The 21,124-nt window shown below is 47.5% G+C and overlaps 6 protein-coding genes across 6 annotated transcripts; 5 read left to right on the forward strand and 1 right to left on the reverse strand.

The window, feature by feature from the left end:
- Window positions 1-1,173: 1,173 nt before the first annotated feature.
- On the forward strand, window positions 1,174-1,401 carry N7520_001896 (uncharacterized protein; the record flags this gene model as incomplete). The annotated part of the gene is made up of 1 exon (XM_057135831.1): window positions 1,174-1,401. The coding sequence occupies one exon, from the start codon at window positions 1,174-1,176 to the stop codon at window positions 1,399-1,401; it is 228 nt and encodes a 75-aa protein (XP_057001767.1).
- A 1,304-nt stretch (window positions 1,402-2,705) lies between these two features.
- N7520_001897 (uncharacterized protein) lies at window positions 2,706-3,836 on the forward strand (the record flags this gene model as incomplete). The annotated part of the gene is made up of 3 exons (XM_057135832.1): window positions 2,706-2,820; window positions 2,887-3,176; window positions 3,240-3,836. 3 exons carry the CDS (start codon window positions 2,706-2,708, stop codon window positions 3,834-3,836), a joined length of 1,002 nt encoding a protein of 333 aa, XP_057001768.1.
- Window positions 3,837-3,976: 140 nt separating this feature from the next.
- Window positions 3,977-11,483, reverse strand: ags1 (alpha-1,3-glucan synthase Ags1; the record flags this gene model as incomplete). Its single annotated transcript, XM_057135833.1, has 6 exons — window positions 3,977-4,025; window positions 4,076-4,589; window positions 4,641-4,846; window positions 4,914-10,847; window positions 10,905-11,080; window positions 11,127-11,483. 6 exons carry the CDS (start codon window positions 11,481-11,483, stop codon window positions 3,977-3,979), a joined length of 7,236 nt encoding a protein of 2,411 aa, XP_057001769.1.
- A 2,582-nt stretch (window positions 11,484-14,065) lies between these two features.
- On the forward strand, window positions 14,066-15,662 carry N7520_001899 (alpha-amylase; the record flags this gene model as incomplete). Its single annotated transcript, XM_057135834.1, has 2 exons — window positions 14,066-14,959; window positions 15,012-15,662. The coding sequence occupies 2 exons, from the start codon at window positions 14,066-14,068 to the stop codon at window positions 15,660-15,662; spliced, it is 1,545 nt and encodes a 514-aa protein (XP_057001770.1).
- Window positions 15,663-16,192: 530 nt separating this feature from the next.
- On the forward strand, window positions 16,193-18,284 carry N7520_001900 (alpha-amylase; the record flags this gene model as incomplete). Its single annotated transcript, XM_057135835.1, has 6 exons — window positions 16,193-16,715; window positions 16,771-17,363; window positions 17,410-17,433; window positions 17,557-17,779; window positions 17,841-18,084; window positions 18,182-18,284. The coding sequence occupies 6 exons, from the start codon at window positions 16,193-16,195 to the stop codon at window positions 18,282-18,284; spliced, it is 1,710 nt and encodes a 569-aa protein (XP_057001771.1).
- Window positions 18,285-19,295: 1,011 nt separating this feature from the next.
- Window positions 19,296-20,126, forward strand: N7520_001901 (GPI anchored serine-threonine rich family protein; the record flags this gene model as incomplete). Its single annotated transcript, XM_057135836.1, has 4 exons — window positions 19,296-19,347; window positions 19,396-19,474; window positions 19,522-19,653; window positions 19,709-20,126. The coding sequence occupies 4 exons, from the start codon at window positions 19,296-19,298 to the stop codon at window positions 20,124-20,126; spliced, it is 681 nt and encodes a 226-aa protein (XP_057001772.1).
- Window positions 20,127-21,124: the final 998 nt, after the last annotated feature.

Genomic DNA, 21,124 nt, shown 5'->3' on the forward strand with positions numbered 1-21,124 from the left:
CCTAAGTGGATCAAACCCCTCTCAGCCCTATGGGCCAAGGTTCGTCAGGAAAACCGGATCTTTCGTTCAGTGTGCGTCAGCTGAAAGTGGGAGCCTAGGGCGCACCCACCCCCTATACGGACACCGTAGATTTACAATGGAAATATGATCGTTACTATGGGAATAACAAGTGTACGAACGGTGAGGTTTCAATAATCATTATATCATTATGCTAATGCTGAATCCCGGGCAATTTGTCTTTACCTTAGCCACTGAGGCGCAGTCAGAACGCCCGATGAATCATCAAGCCTCAACCAAACATGAGACTTCAAATTCCTCCAAAGTGGATACTTATCAATTAGCTTCTCAGCAACTCAGCCTCCATCCCTTCACTCACCGACTCATTCTACAAAATAATGCTGTTAAAAACCTCATCTTCAAGCTGTACTCACCGTAATTACGTTCCAGCCACAGATGACGAACAAAAACAAAAGAAAAGTCATGAACTCCAGACCTCCAGACCTCCAGACCAAGGAACGCAAGTCCCGAACTTTCTCCTGATCCAGACCCATTTCCGTCTTAGTCCCAGCTCTGACTGGCTCGGGGAAAGAATAATAATAGCAAACCCGACTCCACAGAACAAGCTAAGCTCTTATCCTACTCTCTTATTCGTTCGACCCCATCGGTCTTTTCCGGTCTCTGCCTGGGGCTCATAGGGCTGGCCGTTGCGGGATGCCTTGCATGAATGAGGATGTGATCAGCCGAACTAATGCAGTTCCGACTTTGACTTCGACTTTCTTTTACTCCTACATGTTAAGGTTAAGGACCCTGTCGTATATAACGCCCACATGGAGCCGATTCTGGGCTTTCTTGTCTGCGCCTCTGTTTCTATTCCTGCTTCTGCTCCTGCTTCTGCCTCCACTGCTTCCCTTCGTTATAATTCTTTGCTTTTGTGGGAGCTTCGATTTTCTTCTGCGTGTGCATTGCATTGCGTCACGTCACGTCGCATCGCAGATCATTGAATATTCGAGCTTCTAATCAGGCTGGTCCATTCTTTGTGCGCTCGACTCGACTCCACTCGTCGCTGGCTCGAACACTCAGTCTTTATTTTTATCTTTATCTTCATTCTTTACCTTCGTTTCTCGATTCTCGGTACTCGAACTGACAACTACTCCCACAAATACTCCCGACAAAATGTGCTACAGAGTTGTCGAACGATTCTCCGTCTGCAAATGCGTCTACTTTGAACACTCAACGGACCCCTGCGCCGCCTATGGTCAGCGCGGTCACTCTATCCAGGAAAAGACTGTGTTGGTGGGTTATGCTTGCACAATTCACTCTTCGCGCGGTGCTTCTTCCTCGCCCAGTGCTGGTCGCTGGACGGATTCCGGCTACTCCAGTTCCAAGGGATCGGGGCGGTAGATTGTTACCGATGATTCTGCTTTTTATCTGCTGGTCGGATTTCTGTGAATCGCGGATGGAAATTGTGCTGTGGTTCGGATCTCTGCAATGGGTTCTCTTTTTTGTTGATTGATTTCATGGGGTTTGGAGCGGTATTGTGGACTTGACCGGGCTGCACTGGACTGGATTGTATTGATTGGATATTGGGAATGTGTTCATGATGGAATGACTTGATATGGATAATACGGTTATATGCCCGACCTGATGTCTGTGTATATGAGGCGGGATCAGCTCTTGAGTACTGGACTGTCTTTTCAATGCTGGTCTTGACTAGACTTCGTCCACGATCTACTCATCTCCATTTCTGATGCGGAGAATCGCTAGTCGATATTCGTTTAGACAGTCCGCCGGTCGTGACTGTTCTTGGAAGTGGATTGATAGTATGAGTGGTGAACTAGGAGGATTATGAGTTATGCATTGATTGCACGACAATGTATAGTATATGGATACTTTCGCGGGACTTGATGTCTGTCTTTTGATTTTCCATGTTTCTCGACTGGTTCTAGCGATGTCTGCATCTTGCATTCGTGAGCGATTGGGGTATTATGAGCATTATAAATACACTCTCCTTTTAATCAAGATTTTCTACTGACAAATATTGTTATTATATTGGCGCTCTGTTTGGTGTTTTGGAGAGAGATTTGTAGGTTTAGCACAGTGGTGAAAATGGCAAAAGCCTGGATACGTCTTAAGCTGACAGCTGGGTAATCATAATCTTGGAGGTAAGTAATGGCCTATTATTAAGATACTACACCGATATGTCCCTCTGGCCTTTCAATACTTGTCTGCCTTGTGAAAATCCAAAAAAAACTCCACTTAAGCCCGGGGCCAACTCCAACTATATCAAACTTTCAATGTCTGTCTCATCCGGCACCGTTATCCTAACGATACGAATTAGTGAAATCGTCTTATTAAAAGATATTAAAAGCCAGCGGGTGTTCATGAACATTAATGCGTTACCTCGGGAGTCTGCATACTCGATAAAATTGATCGGAGGCTCCGTCAGGGTGGAATTGACTTCACTTGAGACCTCCAAATGATGTTATAGATGTTTCGAAGTCTGATTATTCATCATTTTAGGGATATTAGACATAGTCCAAGAGGTACCATCTATCCTCTAGATCTACTTCAGTAACGTAGTTGTGCCCCTTCCGGGTTATGCGGGATCTCCACAACCGCCCACTCAACCCACTCGGAATTCCCGAGTTCCCCAGATTCGCCATAAAGCTTCGGAACTGCCCCTCTTCAATGCTCAAACACCCATAATGTCGCTCGAAACCCCCCTAACAGTGCTCTACAAGGAGATCAATGGAAGCAAGATTACTACCGATGTCTACCTCCCAAAAACTACCTCGTCATCGCCGCTGAATTACCCCGTCGGTGGGTATTCCCTCATCCGCCCATTCCGAAATACCTAATTGATTAGATGCTGATCCCTGGCGATAGTGATTGACATTCATGGCGGCGCTTTCATGCTCGGCCATTCTCGCATGGTCTCTCTACCACAGGTAAACGACTGCCTGGAGCGCGGATGGATCGTGCTCGTTCCGAACCACCGGCTTTGCCCCGGTGTGAACTTGCTTGAGGGACCCATGCAGGATATTCGCGATTTGCTCGCCTGGGTCTACGATGGACACCTCGATGCTGTTCTAGCTGAACAAGGACCCCACCGTGTGGACAAGGAGAATGTTGCTGCTTTTGGAACTTCTTCTGGTGGGCAATTGGCTCTGGCTTTGGTATGTTCTACTTTCTATCCAACAATGAATGTGTGGAATAGGACTCGAAACTAACAGATACAGGGCTTCGACACCCCCAAAAAACCCAAGGCTATTTTCTCCTTGTACGGCGCTGTGCACTTTACACACCCCTTCTGGAAAACAGAGCTCCCCCATGTCGCCGCCAAACTCCCGCCTAACCTGGAGGAATCCTTCCTTAACAAAATCTACGACGAGATTCCTATCCCGACGGATAGCTCGGTCTCTCTAGAAGGACAGAGTGAGTCTGGCGCATCGAAGGGTCCGAATTTCTCGCAGCCGCGTGATGCATTCGCCTTCACGCAGATCTCCTCTGGGAAGGTTCCCGAAGTCATCTACCCTCCAGGCGCGCAGGGTGGCTCCGATGAAGGATTTAAACTGGTTGACCCGGTGCAGAATGTCTCTGCTGATTTTCCTCCTACGTATATCGTGCACGGCCTTGCCGATACAATGGTCACGATTGATGTGAGCAGAGAGCTGTATAAACGCTTGACCGAGGCTGGTGTTCCTTGTGGGATGACTGAGGTTCCTGGGGAAGAGCATACATTCGCGATGATGATGAAGGTTGGTTCGAAGACTTGGTGGTTACAGCGAGAAGGATTTGATTTCTTGGAGAAGTATATTGGAAAAGGACCGCTATAGTTTATGGATAACATGATGAATGAGCCAACTTTAAAGCTCGATCAGACAGGCTATATGTACATATGTGAGGTTCGACATTAGGCGTGGTTATGACATTAAGGATAGTATCAAGGTTCAAGGAAATGTAGACGAGGGAGAGATTAGGGTTTAGATAGCTGTTCTTTCCGGAAGAAGAGCAAGAATCCCGCGCTATGATATGTTAGTTATGTTCATCAGTCCATAGAATTAGAGTCACTCACCAAATCAAAAGCTGACAGAACAAAGCGACCCAGAACCAAGCATTTGCTAGCGCATGGGCACCCCGGGTCATGTCTGGAGAAATCGGACCAGGGCCAAGGCCATTCGGACCGAAAGCTCTAGCGCAGATTGTTGCAGCAGAGCCGATAACCTGCGACGCCATGAGAGCGAAGCACATATGCACGCGAGTCAAGGTTTGCAAAAGGATGATACCGAAACCAAGACCCTGGATAGAATCCAGAACACCCAGCCACAGCCAGATGCTGCGAGATGCCAGTGCTCCACCGGTGTATCCGCCTGCCACCCATGGAAGGTAGTAGCCAATACCGGAGACACCCCACCAGATTTGGATGAAGCGGGGAGCGCCTAGACCGCATGCGAAGACAGGAAGGAACCAACTGTGTTTCTTGGAGAATCGGCTGACGATGTAGAGGAAGATGCACCAGACTCCTCCGAAGAAAAGGATGCAGAGGAGGACAATCTCCCATGGTTTGGTGTGGATGGAGTTCCAGAGGACTAGATTATGCGTTAGTATACCGGCATTATGGAAGATGGAATGGAACTCACAGCTCCAGTTGCGACCATATGGTGCGCTGAGGAAGAAGTTTTGTAGAATGACCGCTACGAAATTCCAAAGGACGATTTTCCTTCGGAAGAGAGATTTGTAGAATGAGGGCACCTTGCCTGGCTTCTGACGGTAGTAATCGGGCAGTCCAAAAATCAGGAGCAGGCCGATAGCGAATAGGAGGAAGGCGATTGGGTAGCAGATGGCACTAGAAGAATGTTAGCAACTGAAAGGAAGAAGAGCGAATGTAGTGAAAGGTATAAGTGAATACGTACGTCATCTTCCAGGTATTGGAGATTGTGTTGACATCAGTCAAGAGACCTTCACTGGAGGCTTTACTCAATGTCGATCCCCAATACCACAGAGCAATCACGTATGCCTGCTGGATACCCTGAATAACACATGCACGGAAGATCCATGTTTCAACAGGTGCACCACCCTCGTCACCGAAGTTAGAGGCAAAGAAGATAGACCCACTGGAAGAAGCTGCGGCGTAGCATCCGCTTCCAATGTTTTGAATCCATCCTCGGTTAAACGAGTGAGGCTCCCAGTGAGCGGAGCCGATCAACAAGAAAGCAAGACCATAGAAGAACCACGGTGTGGAGAGACAGACGACGGATTTGAAATACCGGTAGACCAGCCACCAGCATATCGAGGTAATAGCGTATGTAGTTGCGATACCATAGAGCTTATCGGCCGTCTCACCGACCTCGCCTGTGAGTAAGGTGATCTGGTATGAGTTTGCGGCGATAATCTGGCCTAGGGCAAGGAAAATTGAGTACACTGGCCAATCGCCAATCTTGATCTGCATCCACTTTCTCAGTCCAGTAGGAGGGACATAGTCCTTTCCGAGGAGGAATTCGTCGTCCCATTCATCGCCATTCTCGCTATCAGCGACGTGAATGATGGGTTCCTCGTTATATGAGGGAGATGGGGAGTCGTTGTGCTTTGACCGGAAGATGGATGGGGTGGGTGACTTGTGACTGTAACGGCCCAGTTTGGCGTTGCGGAATTTGTCGAACCATTCTTGTTCACTCTTGATCAGGAACTCTTCGATACAGAGTGGACCTTCGGAGTTGGAACCGTTCAGGTCAGCCAGCTTCTGCTGGAAGGTGTGGTAGTATTCGCCATTTCCATCTGTGAAGAACGGATCGACCTTTTGCAATTTGAAGTCTTTCTTGTTGCCGACCACTGAGTCGAGTGATAGAACAGATGCGCTGCTCAATCTGTTGCTCTCTGCCAAGGTACGAGGGGGAAGAAGAAGCTGATCAGAGGCCGGAGGTGTACCAGGACTGGTGAGAGGGGACATGTATCTAGCATGAACCGACTCGTGACTAGGGACACGTCGGTGCATCGGAATATCGTGTCGCTGGAAAGCGTGTACATGTCTGCTTTCCTCAACCTGGGCAGGAGTAAGGGTGTACTCCTCATTGCTATCATCGTCGCTCTCTTCGGCAATAGCATCAACCTCGCTGTCAGTGTCTTGTGAACCCTCGGCAGTTTGACCGCGACGGGCACGATTTCCAGCATGGCCAGGGCCCGAACGCACACCTAGAGAAAGAGATCGGCTCAGACCAGACTTTGGCTTTTCAGTCTCCGGGCCAGCATCTCGACTGTAGATATTGCGGGCGCTGTTCGAGCCGAGATCAGTGACCTGGTTGAAGCTAGAGTAGCTGCTGTCTCTGGAATGCGGGAACGCGGAGTGCATTCCTGGCGAAGGCAGCGGGCTGAGTGCCTCGCTCGGAGATCTCAAGCTACTATCCCTCGGAGTATGAATGCGACTTTGATGATGACCCTTGGAGCTCTCTTTGTTGTGCACTTGAATCGCCGTAGATTGCAGGATCTCGAGATCCTCCACCCACTGAGCAACAGGGAAACGCTGCTTCGCAGACCTCGCACGCATCATAGCCCGCGTATCAGTCTTTGAGCTGAGCGCAGCATCGATAGCCAATTTGAACTGGACCAGAAGATGAGATGTAGATGTTGATTCCACATTATACCACCAGCCTGGCATTTGACCCAGACCACCGACACGCGCTCCAATACCCAGTGCGCCTTTACGGCCAAACTCGACGGCGACAAGTCCGAAAGGCTCATCACGAGACGGGATGAGGGCAAATTCAGCACCAGAGAAGATAAAAGGCGGGAGAGCAGTAAATTCCGGCTTCGAAAATACTCGACCGGGATAGACTTCCATCATGCGAGCGAGCTTCAGCGCAGCGAATTTTCCGTAAAGGTCAATCACAGGACCGATACAGATAACCTGCACGTTGGAGCGAGCTTCAAGTACAGCGGGCATGGCGTCGGCGATGAGATCAACACCCTTTTGCATGGACCAACGGCCGACGAAAACGAGAAGATCGGCGTCGGGGTTTTGATCCAAACCAGCCCACTCCTGAGCTTGTCGCTTTAGCTCACCACGGCCTGCTTCGTACTGAGCATCGACGGTGATATCTTCCTCCTTGGTCGGCTGCTTTGTCCACTCTCCAATATCCGAAGGGTCGGGGTTAGGCAAGTTACCAATCTTTCGCAAACCCCAGAAAATAGGGTAACGAGCATATGATCGCTTGCCGTATTTCTTTGACACACCGACTGCACCGAAACCTTGTTGCTGGACGCGAAGATAGCTTGCTCCAGCGTGAAGCAAGTTGAAAACCTCTCCGAATTGGACATAACGGCGCGCGACATCCTCATCGAGATTGAAGACCGAGCAGACTTCCTTTCTCTCTTTGACAGTGCGCATAGGCCAGAGACCTTGGAACTCGGCGTTGTGAAGAGAAAGACAAGCAGGAATGGTCTCAGGGAGAAGATAGAGAGGAGCAACCGATCCATGGTAGTCATTAATATGGTATAGATCAATTGGGAATCGTTTGATCGCTTCCGCAATACACTGGTTCCAAGCTGAATAGTAAACCGCACTGTCCAAGTCATCCATGCGAGCAGGGTATGGCTCAGACTTTGACTGCTGGCGGAAGACAGGAGCGTCAAGCAACACGTAGGTGATGTTTTTCAAGACGTGGTACTGCACCTGAACCTGGTACGCACTACCCAAGATAGTGACAGTCATAGGCTCTGCGACTTGATCGACCGGATAGTCGACACCGCCGACACAAGGAACTACCCAGATAAGATCTTGATGTCCGAGGGTTTTACCCATCAGCTGGGCCATGACACCAAGGCCACCAATTTTGATCTTGATAGCCCAGTCCTCAATATCATACTCCATAGTGGCAATGAGCACCATGCGGCGCTTTTCCGATGCACCCGCAGCTCCCAGCGCAGTGGTGCTTTGCATGAAGGCCGACTTGGAACCACCCAGACCGAAGAGTTTGGTGCCAGAATCTCCCATCAAGTTGTTGAATGGCTTGAACTTCTTTAACAGTACCATCGGGGCCAGGCTTCGCTTCTCGCTGATACCAACTTGGTTGAACTTGACTTTGTAGAAGGACTTCATGAAGATGTAGACACATCCACAGCTGGTCAAAATAGGCAGAATCCAGAAAAGCACAAACATGATGATCTGGATCGATTGAGCTCCGACCGCGACCAATTGGTAGCGCTGAGTACCGTCGTTGATCAGGATTTTCCAGGATAAGTATCCCTTGTCAGGAGCGTCGGTGATATTAATCAACGTAGCCGAGAGAGAAGATGGCGGCATACGATCCAAGACATTGTCGTAGTCAACATCACCCAGAACCCAGGATTGATCCGGCTGTCCGTCAGGATTGATGCCCCAAATGTTGAGCTGTCCAACCGCGGGCCATTCCGACGTGAAATGATATTTCCAGTGCCCGTCTACCTCGTCCAGGTGCACGACATTGTCCAGGCCACCGTCATATCCGTATTCGTTGTACGGGCCGTTGAAGAAGACATGGGGATAACGACGTGGAGTAGATCCCCAGTTTGCATCACCTTCTTGCACGTAGTCGCTGCTGCCGGTCAAACGACTCCAGTACTCAACACGGACGTGGTCACCGTCCCAGGCCTGCTTTTTAGTGCCTGACCACGGAAGGCGCTCGATTGTGTCGTTTCCACCGGCGTATGTCTTCCAGTCAGAGAAACTTGATCCCCAGTTGGTCGAGTACCGGTACTTGTCAGCACCGGCAGCGTGATGCTGGATGAAGAGAGTGTCATTGGTAGTCTCTTGGTGCAGCAAACTAATGGAGTAGTTGGCGGAGCTGAAGATCATAGGGTTATCGATTTGCCCAATTCGGAAGAGGAAGTGGTCAACCGCATCGGTAAACGCGGTGCCGTTGGAATTGGAGATGTTGTTGAAATTCAATCGGTGAACTCCGTTGTAAACACCAGTGATATTCGCCGACCACATAAATGTACTAGGAATCTGTCCGGTCGTCGTGTTTTCGGTGGAGTAGGTGGGATCGATAGTCGTACAATGAACGGTACTTGTGTCAAGCGTGGGCTCCTTGTCGAACTCTGTGGACGAATTGAATGAGAGACTCTCTGTCACAGAAGTACAATTCATCTCCTCGGAAAAGTAGAGCTCGATCTTCACATCCTCCGAAAGATTGGGTGCCACCGTTGAGTGGAGAGGATAGTCGTGTCCGGGAGAGAACTTGGTGACCATAGGCCGAGGCGTTGCGAAGCTATCGATGGGAACATATGCACGAAACTCGTATGCAGCCAATGTGATGTTAGGATAACAACCGTTTTGCTCGTCTGATCCGTTGATGTAAAGCTTGACTGGTCCTTTCTCCAGTGTAAATTCATCGTGGGGATAGAAGAGATTCTTGACCCGAGTTCCAGTGGGGAATGGAGCAAGCAAAGACGTTTCATAATCACTGCAATCAAACTCGTAGTCCATGGTTCGGTTGACATTTTGATAGACTAGCCAGATCATCTGGTTGTTGTCTAGATCCTGTACATCGGGGTTGATAAGCCGGGCGACTGACCACATTCCTGTTTCCGTGGGTGTGGTACCAGAACCAGGGTAGAATATCTCCTCTGTGCTATTCGACAGGTCTCTAAGCAGATAACCGTCGTTGAGGACAGGGAAAAGTTCACGCATCTGATACATATGCTTCATAATATTGCGAACTGGGTGGGTCGGGTCACGGTGATCGTAGGCAACGGTCTCATCGTTGCAACCGTCACGACCAGCATCAATGGGCCAATGATAGTATTGCGATGAATTCAACGCAAAGCAACCGTGCGTTCTCCAGGCATTTGCAGGAGAGATAGACTGTCTTCCATAGATATAATTCTCTGCAGTCGCATCCAAGATATAGAAAGCTTGCTCCTCACCCCAGAGCATAAGTGGGATACCAGGGATAAGCAAAGTAGTGATAAAGGAGCCCAGAAGCTGCCTTTCAACACCATATTCGATCGCAGGCCAGCGGAACACATCTTGATTGGTAGCACCAAACATATGGCGAGGATCAAATTTTCCTGTGTTGGCATTCACCATATCATTTGTCTGCAATGTCCAGTTCCATGCATCAACAAAGTTCACTGCCGTATCGTAACCCGCGGAAAGCGATCCGTCCATACCCAGGAATCTGGTCAGAGCACGATATGTCGAATAGTGAAAGGCTGCACCGTCAATGGCTTCATGGCCCAGCTCTCGCAAGAAGTACTGCGACGCAGTTTTATTGCTCATTGCCATGGCGTCGGTCGGGCTCGGGGAGATCTGATCAGGCTGTCTGCCACGTCCGACGTAGACAGCACCAAAGGTGTTACCACCCGTGATCTCACCAGCGATAAAGAAGTTCTCCTTTCCAACAGCGCGTGCGCACGCTCGATAGGCGGAAGACATATCACCCAGCGCGTCAACGGTAGACTGAGTGGCTTTATCATATCGGAAACCATCAATATCCAAGGATGCGATGATCATGCAGGAATGGCGGATCAATCGTTCGCGCACAGGCGAGTACCATTCACGTAGACGATCCTGCACGGAGGCGAACTTGGCCAATTCACGTTGCCAATCTGGGAACACACCGAAAGCCTCGACATCACCATACTGGTCAAAGTCGCTGTCATAACAACCGACGAGGCCCGCAATCAGACTTTCATTCACTGGATATCCGTTCTCGTACCAGAACCGAGGGTAATCGCAGGTCTCATTGTATGTTTGACCGATATCGAAATCGACATATCGACGGTCGGTTTTCCACGTTGTTTGGTGCTCTTTGACGGTGAAGGGAGCTGTGGTATTCATGTATCCGTCGAAACCGATCAAATCACCCATACTAGAAAGAAAAAGAATCTTTAGCTTTGGACGCATGTTGGGAGCTTCGAATACTTACGTTGCAATTGTGTTGTCGAAAAGGACATACATCCCCCGCTTGTGTATTTCAGTAATGGCATCGCGCCAAACCTGAATTGTTCCATAATGTTGGTCCAGGAGGGTTGTATCGAGAGCTGAGTATCCATCAAATCCCCAGGGCTGATTCATTAAGGAAGTTCCAGCAAGGTAAAGTCCCTATACTTGTGAGTGACCGCGTTCGCCTTCATGGTAGGGTACCAACCTTGATGCCCATTCCTTGTAAATAATCCAATGTATCGACCAGACCAGCTACATCACCACCGTGACGCATCTGGTTGGAATCCAGATCATGTTCAAATAATGTTCCGTTGATGTTGTCATTTGTAGGGTCGCCGTTGACGAATCTATCCAAGAAGATAGTGTAGAATGGGAATCGCCAGTTGTCGGGAGAAGGAAAATATTCGCCAGTATGATCTGGCCATTCTCCCCAATAATCAGCTGGATTTGTAGCTGTTTGGTTTTCGTTTAAATTATACTGAACCAAGGACGGATCGTATGGCCAACAAGTTGTGGTTTTCGCAAAAAGCGCAATGAGCGCTATAGGGAACCACCGCCCCATCTTTGCTGAAAGGTGTTGAGCACCTCAATATTTCAAGATCAAACGAAGGTATATGTAAATGAAAAAAAAAGGTTATCGCGGGGGAAATGGCGCAAAGCTCACGCAGGGGTCCAAAAGATGCAGAGTAGCTTTGAAAAACGAGTGGACGACATTCACCAGCCTGCAGGTGCTGATAAGGTCAGGAATACGAGGAGGAAAGAAATCAATCCATAAAGTAGAATTGATCACATAAGGATAATGCCCAGATGACAGAGTATTTAGTGGCGTGGGGTGCTAATGTATCGGTCAAGGGTAAAGCACTAGGCTGTTCTAGGTTTCTATAGTTTCTATTCTTGACCAACAAATGAGACACGCTAAAGAGGCTGATATGATCAATCCTTGGCATTAGCACAGACATCAGTATCCATCCGCTTCAGACCCTTCAGAGTGTACGGAGCACGAGCCGGTGTACTCCGGTACCAGTCAGCCTTATGCGAACCAGCTTTCGCTTTCGTTTCCATGGATTCTACTGCTTGAATTTTCCTGGACAATCATATCGAGATGAACACGAAGATGACATGGTCGATTGAGTGTAATACGGCCTCGATCTTCAGGAATGTGTACAATTAACTTTTTATTTCTGGACCGCCTTGGACTCGACTGAGACCTGAAAAGATGCGAACACCTATCAGAGGGCTGTAATACCTGTTTACTCCGAGAGTCACTTCATTTTACCAGTGCGATTATTTTATTTCTCCTTTTTCATTTTTCTTTGATTTCACTTTTGTTTCGGGCATAGATGCAGTACGTAGTGCAGTACGTAGTACGGTGTATACTAGCACCTCCTTACAGACCCACCCACCGTAACGATGAAACAAAGCAATATTATAGGTCGAATCATGTACGAGATGGATCACAAAAACGTGCTGGCCAGTGCCCACATAGTGCCCACATGGGTGACATTCAGTTCCCGTAAGTTTGTTTGGTATCCAATCCATGGGTAGATCCAAGGTCATCCGAGTATATCATATAGTAATTTATCTTTAAACCTAGGCATTTCACTGCGCCAGATATTTCTTATCAGAATACACATGTCAACTTAGGACAGATTCCCCTATTTTCCCCTAATATATCGTTGTCCGATCTATCGGGATCGTGCCGTTCTTCCCAGTCCCGATAAGTGAAACTTTCGGCTCCGGCTGTGGATCCATCGGTTTGACCCGACGGTCTAGTAACAATACGTGTAATTTTCAGTTCGTTGTAAATGTAGTATTTAAAATACTCGATGTTCCTGGTACGGTTTCCACGGTTCTGTCATTTATAATGTTCTTATCTTGGGTCAGACCCTGTGGCAGCTTTAACAGCCAATGACTGGCTAGGATGTGGAGTGCCAAGAGACCAAGGGGACTATTCTATGTATCCATTATTCAACCCATTCACTTCCACTTTCCCTTTGTCATCCTTGTTCCACAATTGCAGGAACCACACTCAATTTGACGAGCTCATATTTATCTACTACGTGCTGGACGAACTATGGATATAACGTTTGATCCTCGGAAATTTTGATATCAACTGCGTCTATCGTAACTTTAGGGCTAAGCCCCCTTTCTTGTGCATCGTATCCAAATGCATGTCTCACCTTGGATAAAGCAATTCAAGTGATAGCGTAACGCCAAGATAATGCGAGTACATATTGGATGTCCATTATCCGTTTTCGAACCCTGGAAGTGGAGACCCATAGTATCTGTCCAAACCCTCTTTAGGCAATTTTTCGGTCTATTATGTCTATGCACCATTTCCAAGGTCGCGATTTAACCGCGGTCACCGGAAAACTCATGGAGAATTGTCTCAGCCACCAAAGTCATGATTCATGGCTGGAAAAAGTCCCACTGTGACTGAGCCAAGCTCTACCGGACTCTCCCCATAACTTCTAGCGGCTTCACATCTGTGAGAAGATTCTTCACAATAAAAATAACTACGATCCCTCTCCACTTTCTTACTTCACTCCACTGGAGAACTTCAGTCTTTAGAACTTCAGTCTTCGGGCTCAGATCATCCCAGAAATCCCAGTGGTAACTAGCCGTGATGGAATATTCATTTTGTGGAAATGCCAGAACAGGATTGGACAGCACTGGCACTAGTTGCTAATGGGGTCACATTAATTTCGCGCTCTGGCTGTCTTCTGCCCTAGATACATGGACAAAGGATCGCCACAATGCCGCTAGAGAAGCTAGGGAGATATTGCCTACTCCATCCGGCCCTCGGTTCACATCTTGATCCGGTAGATTCCCCTCTTTTGTTCCCCTTTGGCTATGTGCTAGTTCTTCCACCTGCTCGTTATCATTCCAAAGTCCATTCATGGCTCTTTGTGTCACTCTTTAATTGTGTTTTTTTGCGTCTTTTTGCCTATACCTTCTTTAAATCGCGTCACTCTTCATTTTATACTGTGCGTTTCTCTTGGCGCATCCAGCGCGTACCTCGTGATGCGACAATCATCGACTTTTAGCCATTTGGCAAGCAGCCTTGTTTATATATCATGTCTCTTTGAGTCAACATTAGCCGCCACCACGTCGGAATGGAAGTCCAGAACAGTCTACCAGACAATGACAGATCGCTTTGCCCGAACAGATGGCTCAACCACAGCACCTTGCAACGCCACTGAGGGCCTCTACTGTGGAGGAACATGGCAAGGCACGATCGACAAACTCGACTATATCCAGGGTATGGGTTTCGATGCGATCATGATCTCCCCCATCGTTGAAAATGTCGCGGGTCGCGTCAGTTACGGAGAAGCCTACCACGGGTATTGGCCAATCGATCTTTATTCCCTCAACTCGCACTTCGGTTCCAAACAGGACTTGCTAGATTTGAGTAAAGCCGTCCACGACCGAGGCATGTACTTGATGATGGATACCGTTATCAACAACATGGCATACATGACAAACGGCAGCTACCCTGGTACGAGCATTGACTACTCAGTCTTCACCCCGTTCAACAACGCAGATTACTTCCACTCCTACTGTCTGATAACGAACTGGAATAATTATACCGATGCACAAGTCTGTCAGACCGGTGATAACATCACCGCCCTGCCTGATCTGTTCACTGAGCACGCCGATGTCCAATCTCTTCTTGTTAACTGGACACTCGACACGATGAGCGAATATTCCATTGACGGCCTGCGAATCGACGCCGCGAAAAGTGTCACACCTTCATTCTTGACAAAATATTCCAACGAGATTGGCGTATTCATGACTGGAGAGGTCATGGATGAATCAGCAAGCATCATCTGTGATTATCAAACCAACTACATGGGCAGTCTTCCCAACTACCCTATATACTACTCCATATTGAATGCTTTCACTGTGGGAAATGTCACCGATCTGGTAAATGAAGTACAATTAATGAGTGACTTGTGCCCCGATGTCACTGCGCTTGTCTCCTTCTCTGAGAATCACGATGTCAAACGATTCGCTAGCTTCACAGACGACTTATCGGTATGAAAACCCTCAGTCTATTCCAGCCTGCATTCTAACTGGCTATTCCCAGCTCGCAAAAAATGTTATTACCTTCACAATGCTGTTCGACGGTGTTCCCTTCATCTACCAAGGTCAGGAACAGCACCTCAAGGGAGAATACAGTCCTCCTACCAACCGTGATGCCATCTGGTTGACCGGGTACGACAACACCACTGAGCTGGTGAGTTTGATCACCACGCTCAACAAAATTCGCAAACATGCCTACCGGATGGACAATGACTACGTCGATACCGCAAGTTACAATATATACCTCGGAAGCAGCGAGCTGGCATTCACAAAAGGCATCGAAGGACGCCAGGTTATCATGCTTCTATCATCTCAAGGCGTGAACGGCGATCCTTACACACTTACGTTGTGGTCTAGCTACAACGCTGGTACGAATATAACGGAGGTTTTGAGCTGCAAGACCTACATGGTCGACGAGTGGGACGCGTCTTTGGTTGTTGATATGGATTCAGGGCTGCCGCGCGTGTTCTTCCCTACGGAACTGATGCCTGGTAGTGGGCTTTGCGGCTACTCTTCTTCGAACATCACTTATACGGATATCAAAACCGGACATACAGTGGTGTCGTCGTCTGGGAGCCGGAACACACAATTCAAGGGTCAAGCTGCTCTGGGCGCGTTCTTCATGGCTTTGATGGCTGGTGTTTTGATGGGTTGATCTACGATCTTCCAAGGTTGGGCGTTGCACTTTCTTTTAACATCCTGTGTAAAACCAGGCAGGGTCTTTCATATTTTTTTTTTTTTCTCTCTTCATGTTCAGGACTGGTTTGTGGTCATTCACCCATTGTATATATTTCCCGGGTTTGTAACACTTGAATGATTAGGGCACACGATGCAAAGTTATCGGACAATTTAGCTGCTTAATGATAATCTCAACGTTTTTTACCTTTTGTCCTGTCTCAGTGTCAGTCTAATTACCCACTAGAAAATTTTCCCGCTGCGAACTGACCGTTGATTTAATTTACGGATGTCTCGTTCCGTAAGATAAAAATAGCTTACACCCCCGCCGATTGAATTTTGTTGAATTTTTCGACTCCACTGAACCAACCAACGGTTCGACCAGGTTTATACATCCAAAGTGAGACAAAAGCAATTTAACTTGAATTCATGGCGACAAATTACAAAGGTTTTAAATTTCCAGTTTCTTCTCAGAAACACCAATGATCAATTCCGAGTGATCCGAGCGCAATGATTTCCTTCTTTTCCTGGTGCACCGGACTCCACCGGAAAACAAAAGAATATACAGAAAAACAAGGTCAGTATCAAACCTCCAAGCCAACTGATCAATCTAATGAAATACATTTCAAAACAGCCTACATTGATGTACCATGCGCATGGGCAGCCCCGGAGAATGTATTAATTTTCCAAGCATTTGAATGGCATGTACCTGCAGATCGATGCCACTGGAATCGTTTACGACGAACTCTGCCAAGTCTTAAAAGTCTTGGTATTGATCAAATATGGGTTCCGCCGGGGTGCAAGGGCATGGACCCGGCTGGGAATGGGTATGACATTTACGACTTATTCGATCTTGGAGAGTTTGATCAGAAGGGAGCGATCTCTACCAAATGGGGAAGTAAAAGAGAGTTGATGGAGTTTATCCATGAAGCGAGGTCTTTGGAGATAGGTATTATTTGGGATGCTGTTCTCAATCACAAGGCCGGTGCGGACTTTCCGGAGAAGTTTGATGCGGTTCAAGTCGATCCAGAAGGTGAGATATTTCATTTCCGAAACTTGGGAGTTTGACTAAACCTGCTTTTATTTAGAAAGGAACGTGGCAATATCCAAACCATTGGAAATAGATGGTTGGGTTGGCTTTGACTTTGCCGGTCGCGGCGAATCTTACAGCTCTATGAAATACCACTGGCAACATTTCAATGGTGTTGACTGGGATGATAAGAGCAAACACCAGGCTATATACAAGATTTTGGCGCCTGGAAAGGGATGGGCCTCTGATGTCTCCTCAGAGAATGGGAATTATGATTACCTCATGTTTGCTAATCTAGATCATTCCCATCCTGAAGTGCGACAGGATCTCCTTAATTGGGGCACTTGGATTAGCAACGATCTATCCCTCAGTGGAATGAGGTTGGATGCGGCTAAGCACTTTTCGACTGCATTTCAAAAAGATTTTGTGGCTCATGTTCGGACTTCCAATCCGGACTTTTTTGTTATTGGCGAGTACTGGACTGGGCATATTCCCTCACTTCTGCAATATCTTGACCAGGTCGGACATACTGTTGCAGCTTATGATGTGCCTCTTCTTGAGAAATTCTCAAAAATATCTCATGCACGGGCCGCTGACCTTCGTGGTATCTTTGATGATACGTTGGTTCAGTGTAGACCTGATCATGCTGTGGTAAGAAACCTCCCAACAAGTCCAAAACCAATACTAATTTATCAAGACGATTGTTGCCAACCACGATACGGTACCAGAACAACCCCTTTTAGCTCTCTGTACCTGAAAATACTAACTTCAGCCCAAGCAACCCGGACAGATGCTAGAAGTAAGGACAGTCCCTATCATGTCAGATAACAACTGACCACTCTAGACCCTAATCGCCCCGAACTTCAAATTGATATCATACGCACTAATCCTTCTTCGAAAAGGGGGCTTCCCATGCTTATTTTACGGTGATGTGTACGGGATACGAAGCAATGTGCCGGACCCAATGACACCCGCCTGTGACGGAAAACTTCCCATACTTGCCAAGGCAAGAAAAGTATATGCGAATGGCGAACAGAAAGACTATTTCGATCGAAGGAACTGCATTGGTTTGCCTCCCCCCTGACTCACTTCGTACAGTACAGAGCTGAGCGCTGACTTACGTGCTAGGATTCGTCCGCGCTGGTGTGCCGGGGACACGTCCCGGGCTTGCGTGTATCATTAGCAATGCAGGGTCTAACCGGAAACGGATGTTTATTGGTCAAGACAATACGAGACAGAAATGGGTTGACCTATTAGGTAACCATGATGCGTCTGTCATCATCGATCGAAGGGGCTATGGTGTTTTCCCTGTTAATGCGATGAGTGTCAGTGTGTGGGTTGACTCTGCGATCAACAGAGATGAGCAGGAGTTGTGCGTGATTCCATACTTTCCTTATCTTTGTGGCTTTTGGGCTTGCAGCTAACCGGCTTACTAGTAATGTGAATATTTACGATTAATACTATTATAGCTTAGTCAATGGCTTGTTTGCAGTTAAGCCTGTGCGAATTATCATAATCTGTTTTGGTTCCATCTCCGTGTCGCACCAATTTAGTATGTATCTAATGTCGTAGTTGACACGTTACCGAGGCTGTACTAGTACATTCTTGGTGAAACATCGGTTCCTGAGTTATCGCGTGGGCCGTGTCTTACTCGGCTCCGCACAAAGCTTTGTAATCCAGACTTCAAGTAAAAGCGAGCTTTTGCCAAGCTATGATTATTAATTTCTCCGATCTATCGTAATAGATTTTAGTTTTATAACCTTAACCCTCGTATTGGGCATGGTGATTATTCAGGTTAAAGATTTCTCCCTTTTCGCCTGAATTTCAATCTGCAATGTGCACGCGTATGCAGTGACGTGTTGTATGATAAGATGAGGCTATCAACAGCCTCAAAATACCCCTGTGCATCAGGGGGGCTGCAGGCGTGCATAAAAGTAGGCAAGTAGAATGTAACCTCGTAATCGTCAGATAAGGGAACCTTTCATACAGAAAATTTGCATACATGAAATACCAATACCATATAAATAACAGCCCAGCCCGGCTTCATCGGACGCTAGCTCGAGCCGAAGACTAGCGCAGCCATTGGCGCCATACAAGCCTGCCAGCCCGCAATAAGTGGGAAATTATGTCTTTATCAGACCAATCGGGTGATTTCTAGTCGAATTTCATACTAGTACATTTACGGAGTACGGAGAACAGAAACAGTTTACAAATGGATCTTGGACCCTTTGAACTGTGGGTATGGAACTCACTGTGGGTATGGAACTCGGTGTGGTATCTTGGCTAAATGAAAATTTCGTTGCGCTAGCGGGATTGGACCCCGTGTTGACGGACAGGATCCAGGGTTGGGTTTGTTGTAGACCCTGAAAATCATCTCAGTCTACTCCGTATATTGATTCAGGTATTATTAGACTTACGGGTTCTCACTTGTTTTCCTAGGTCTGTTCTGAGACTTTATCTCGTAATGCTCGTTTTCTTGTATATCTGCTACTACTTTAAATCTTAGAACCTTCCTGTCATATACATCCAATCTTCAAACACATTCACTGTTCTCTCTTTCACTCGTTCAAGCTCATCGCAACCATGCGTCTTTCACTCGCTTTGTCTGTTTTGCCTCTGGTCCTCTCTGTTGGAGGTAAACTTCATTCTACATCCTCTAATTGACTTCTACTAATTGAACCAGCCATTACCATCACCGAGCCTACGAAGGATTCTGTTATCGCTTCCTCGAGCTCCCTGGACGTGAAGTGGACTTATGTCGAGTATGTGTCCCCACCACGATCAATTGTTCAAGCTAACCCAAATCTAGTACCGATGCCACGAGCTTGGATATCTACCTCGTCAACAACGCAGTCTATCCTCCTGTGAGCAAGAAGCTTGCCTCGGACATTAGCACCTCCGATGGCTCGCACACTGTTAACGTCGGCAGCATTGCCGCTGGGTATGAATACATGGGTCCCATTCAATCCAAGCCTTGCATCTGACGCGAATATTAGACAAGATTACCAGATTAACATTGTGTCCGATGTCAACAACGGTATCCTTGCCCAGAGTGGCCAGTTCAACGTGACTTCGTCCGCTAGCGAGTCTACCTCGTCTACCTCTACCTCTACCTCATCTGCTACCAAGTCCACCAAGTCCAGCGAGTCCACTGCTACCTCTGCCGATGCTGTGTCGACCACCTCGACTGAGACCACTACCTCCGGTACCTCTACCTCTACCTCTACTTCTACCGGCACTGCGGTCACCAGCGGCAGCACAACCGCCTCGGTCTCTGGTTTGAAGACCTCTGCTTCGTCTGCTAGCTCCACCGCTGCTACTTCCGCTCCTTCCACTGGTGCTGGCTTCGTTGTCGCTGCGCGCCCTGCTGCTGCTCTTGGAGTTATCGGTGGTGCTCTGGCATTCCTGCTGTAGGCATCAGTTGAAAGCGGGAGAATTGGTATGGAGCCAGAGCTACAGCTCAAGCTAGAGCTCTATGAAGGCTGTGTTTGCAAGGCTTCGTAATACATACATACACTTGGCACTGTCCGAGTGTTTGAGATACTGGTTTTCCTAATTTGGAAACTGGAAGGCCCCTTTCGTGTCATTTTGTCTAATATACGTTTAATGTGCTACGTCTGTCATATTTAGATAAATATACTTTGGTTTCCTTTATTATTCTTAATTTGAAGCATTCAGAGGACAAGATAGGCATAGAAAGGCTTGTAGTGTATTTGAATGTCAGAGCGATGGTTGATGAGAAGTAAGAAAAGTTGTTTGCTACACTCCCGTTACACTTCAGTTGCTGCCTTCAGGATAAAATATGTATCGATGTATTTGGTTCTCGTTTTCCTTCTCTTGGGTTGCCTGCCTACTTAATATATACACATGTAGGATTGCACTACGAATCGGCCGTTCTCGGATTATATATAAGAATGTCTTCCCAAGCTAGATACCCGTATCTTCCTCTGCCTTCGACATCTGTCTCAACGTGAGCCTCACCCCGAAAAATTTATCTTGAACATGATGCTGGCGACTCACATGTGCATAGATTACCTACTTCGTCCACAGTGCCGTCTCTCAACTAGCCTAGTACAACTTGTCGAACCTTTCATACCATATCTTTTCCACCTTAGGCCACTCATATAGAGTTAATAAGCCTCGTCCCAGAAGTTCACACGAACCACTCGGGGGTTCACATCCCCAAGGCAATTATCAGTCCTTTCGAGCGCACTGTTGACTCCTCGGGGTATAAAATGACCTCAAACATTCAAACCCAGACTTAACAAACACAGTGCAACATTTGAAGGGGCTGCATGCTCTGGGACTTCTGCGCAGTCTACTGAGGCTATGGTAGAGGAATATATTCTTCCCCTCTCTTACAGATATGCATCTTGATACACGGCAATAAACTGTGTCCCTAATTTCTGTCG

The sequence above is a fragment of the Penicillium odoratum genome (genome assembly GCF_028828045.1).
Source record: "Penicillium odoratum strain IBT 22623 chromosome Unknown utg000001l_segment0_segment0, whole genome shotgun sequence".
In the NCBI taxonomy this organism is placed as follows: Eukaryota; Fungi; Ascomycota; class Eurotiomycetes; order Eurotiales; family Aspergillaceae; genus Penicillium; species Penicillium odoratum.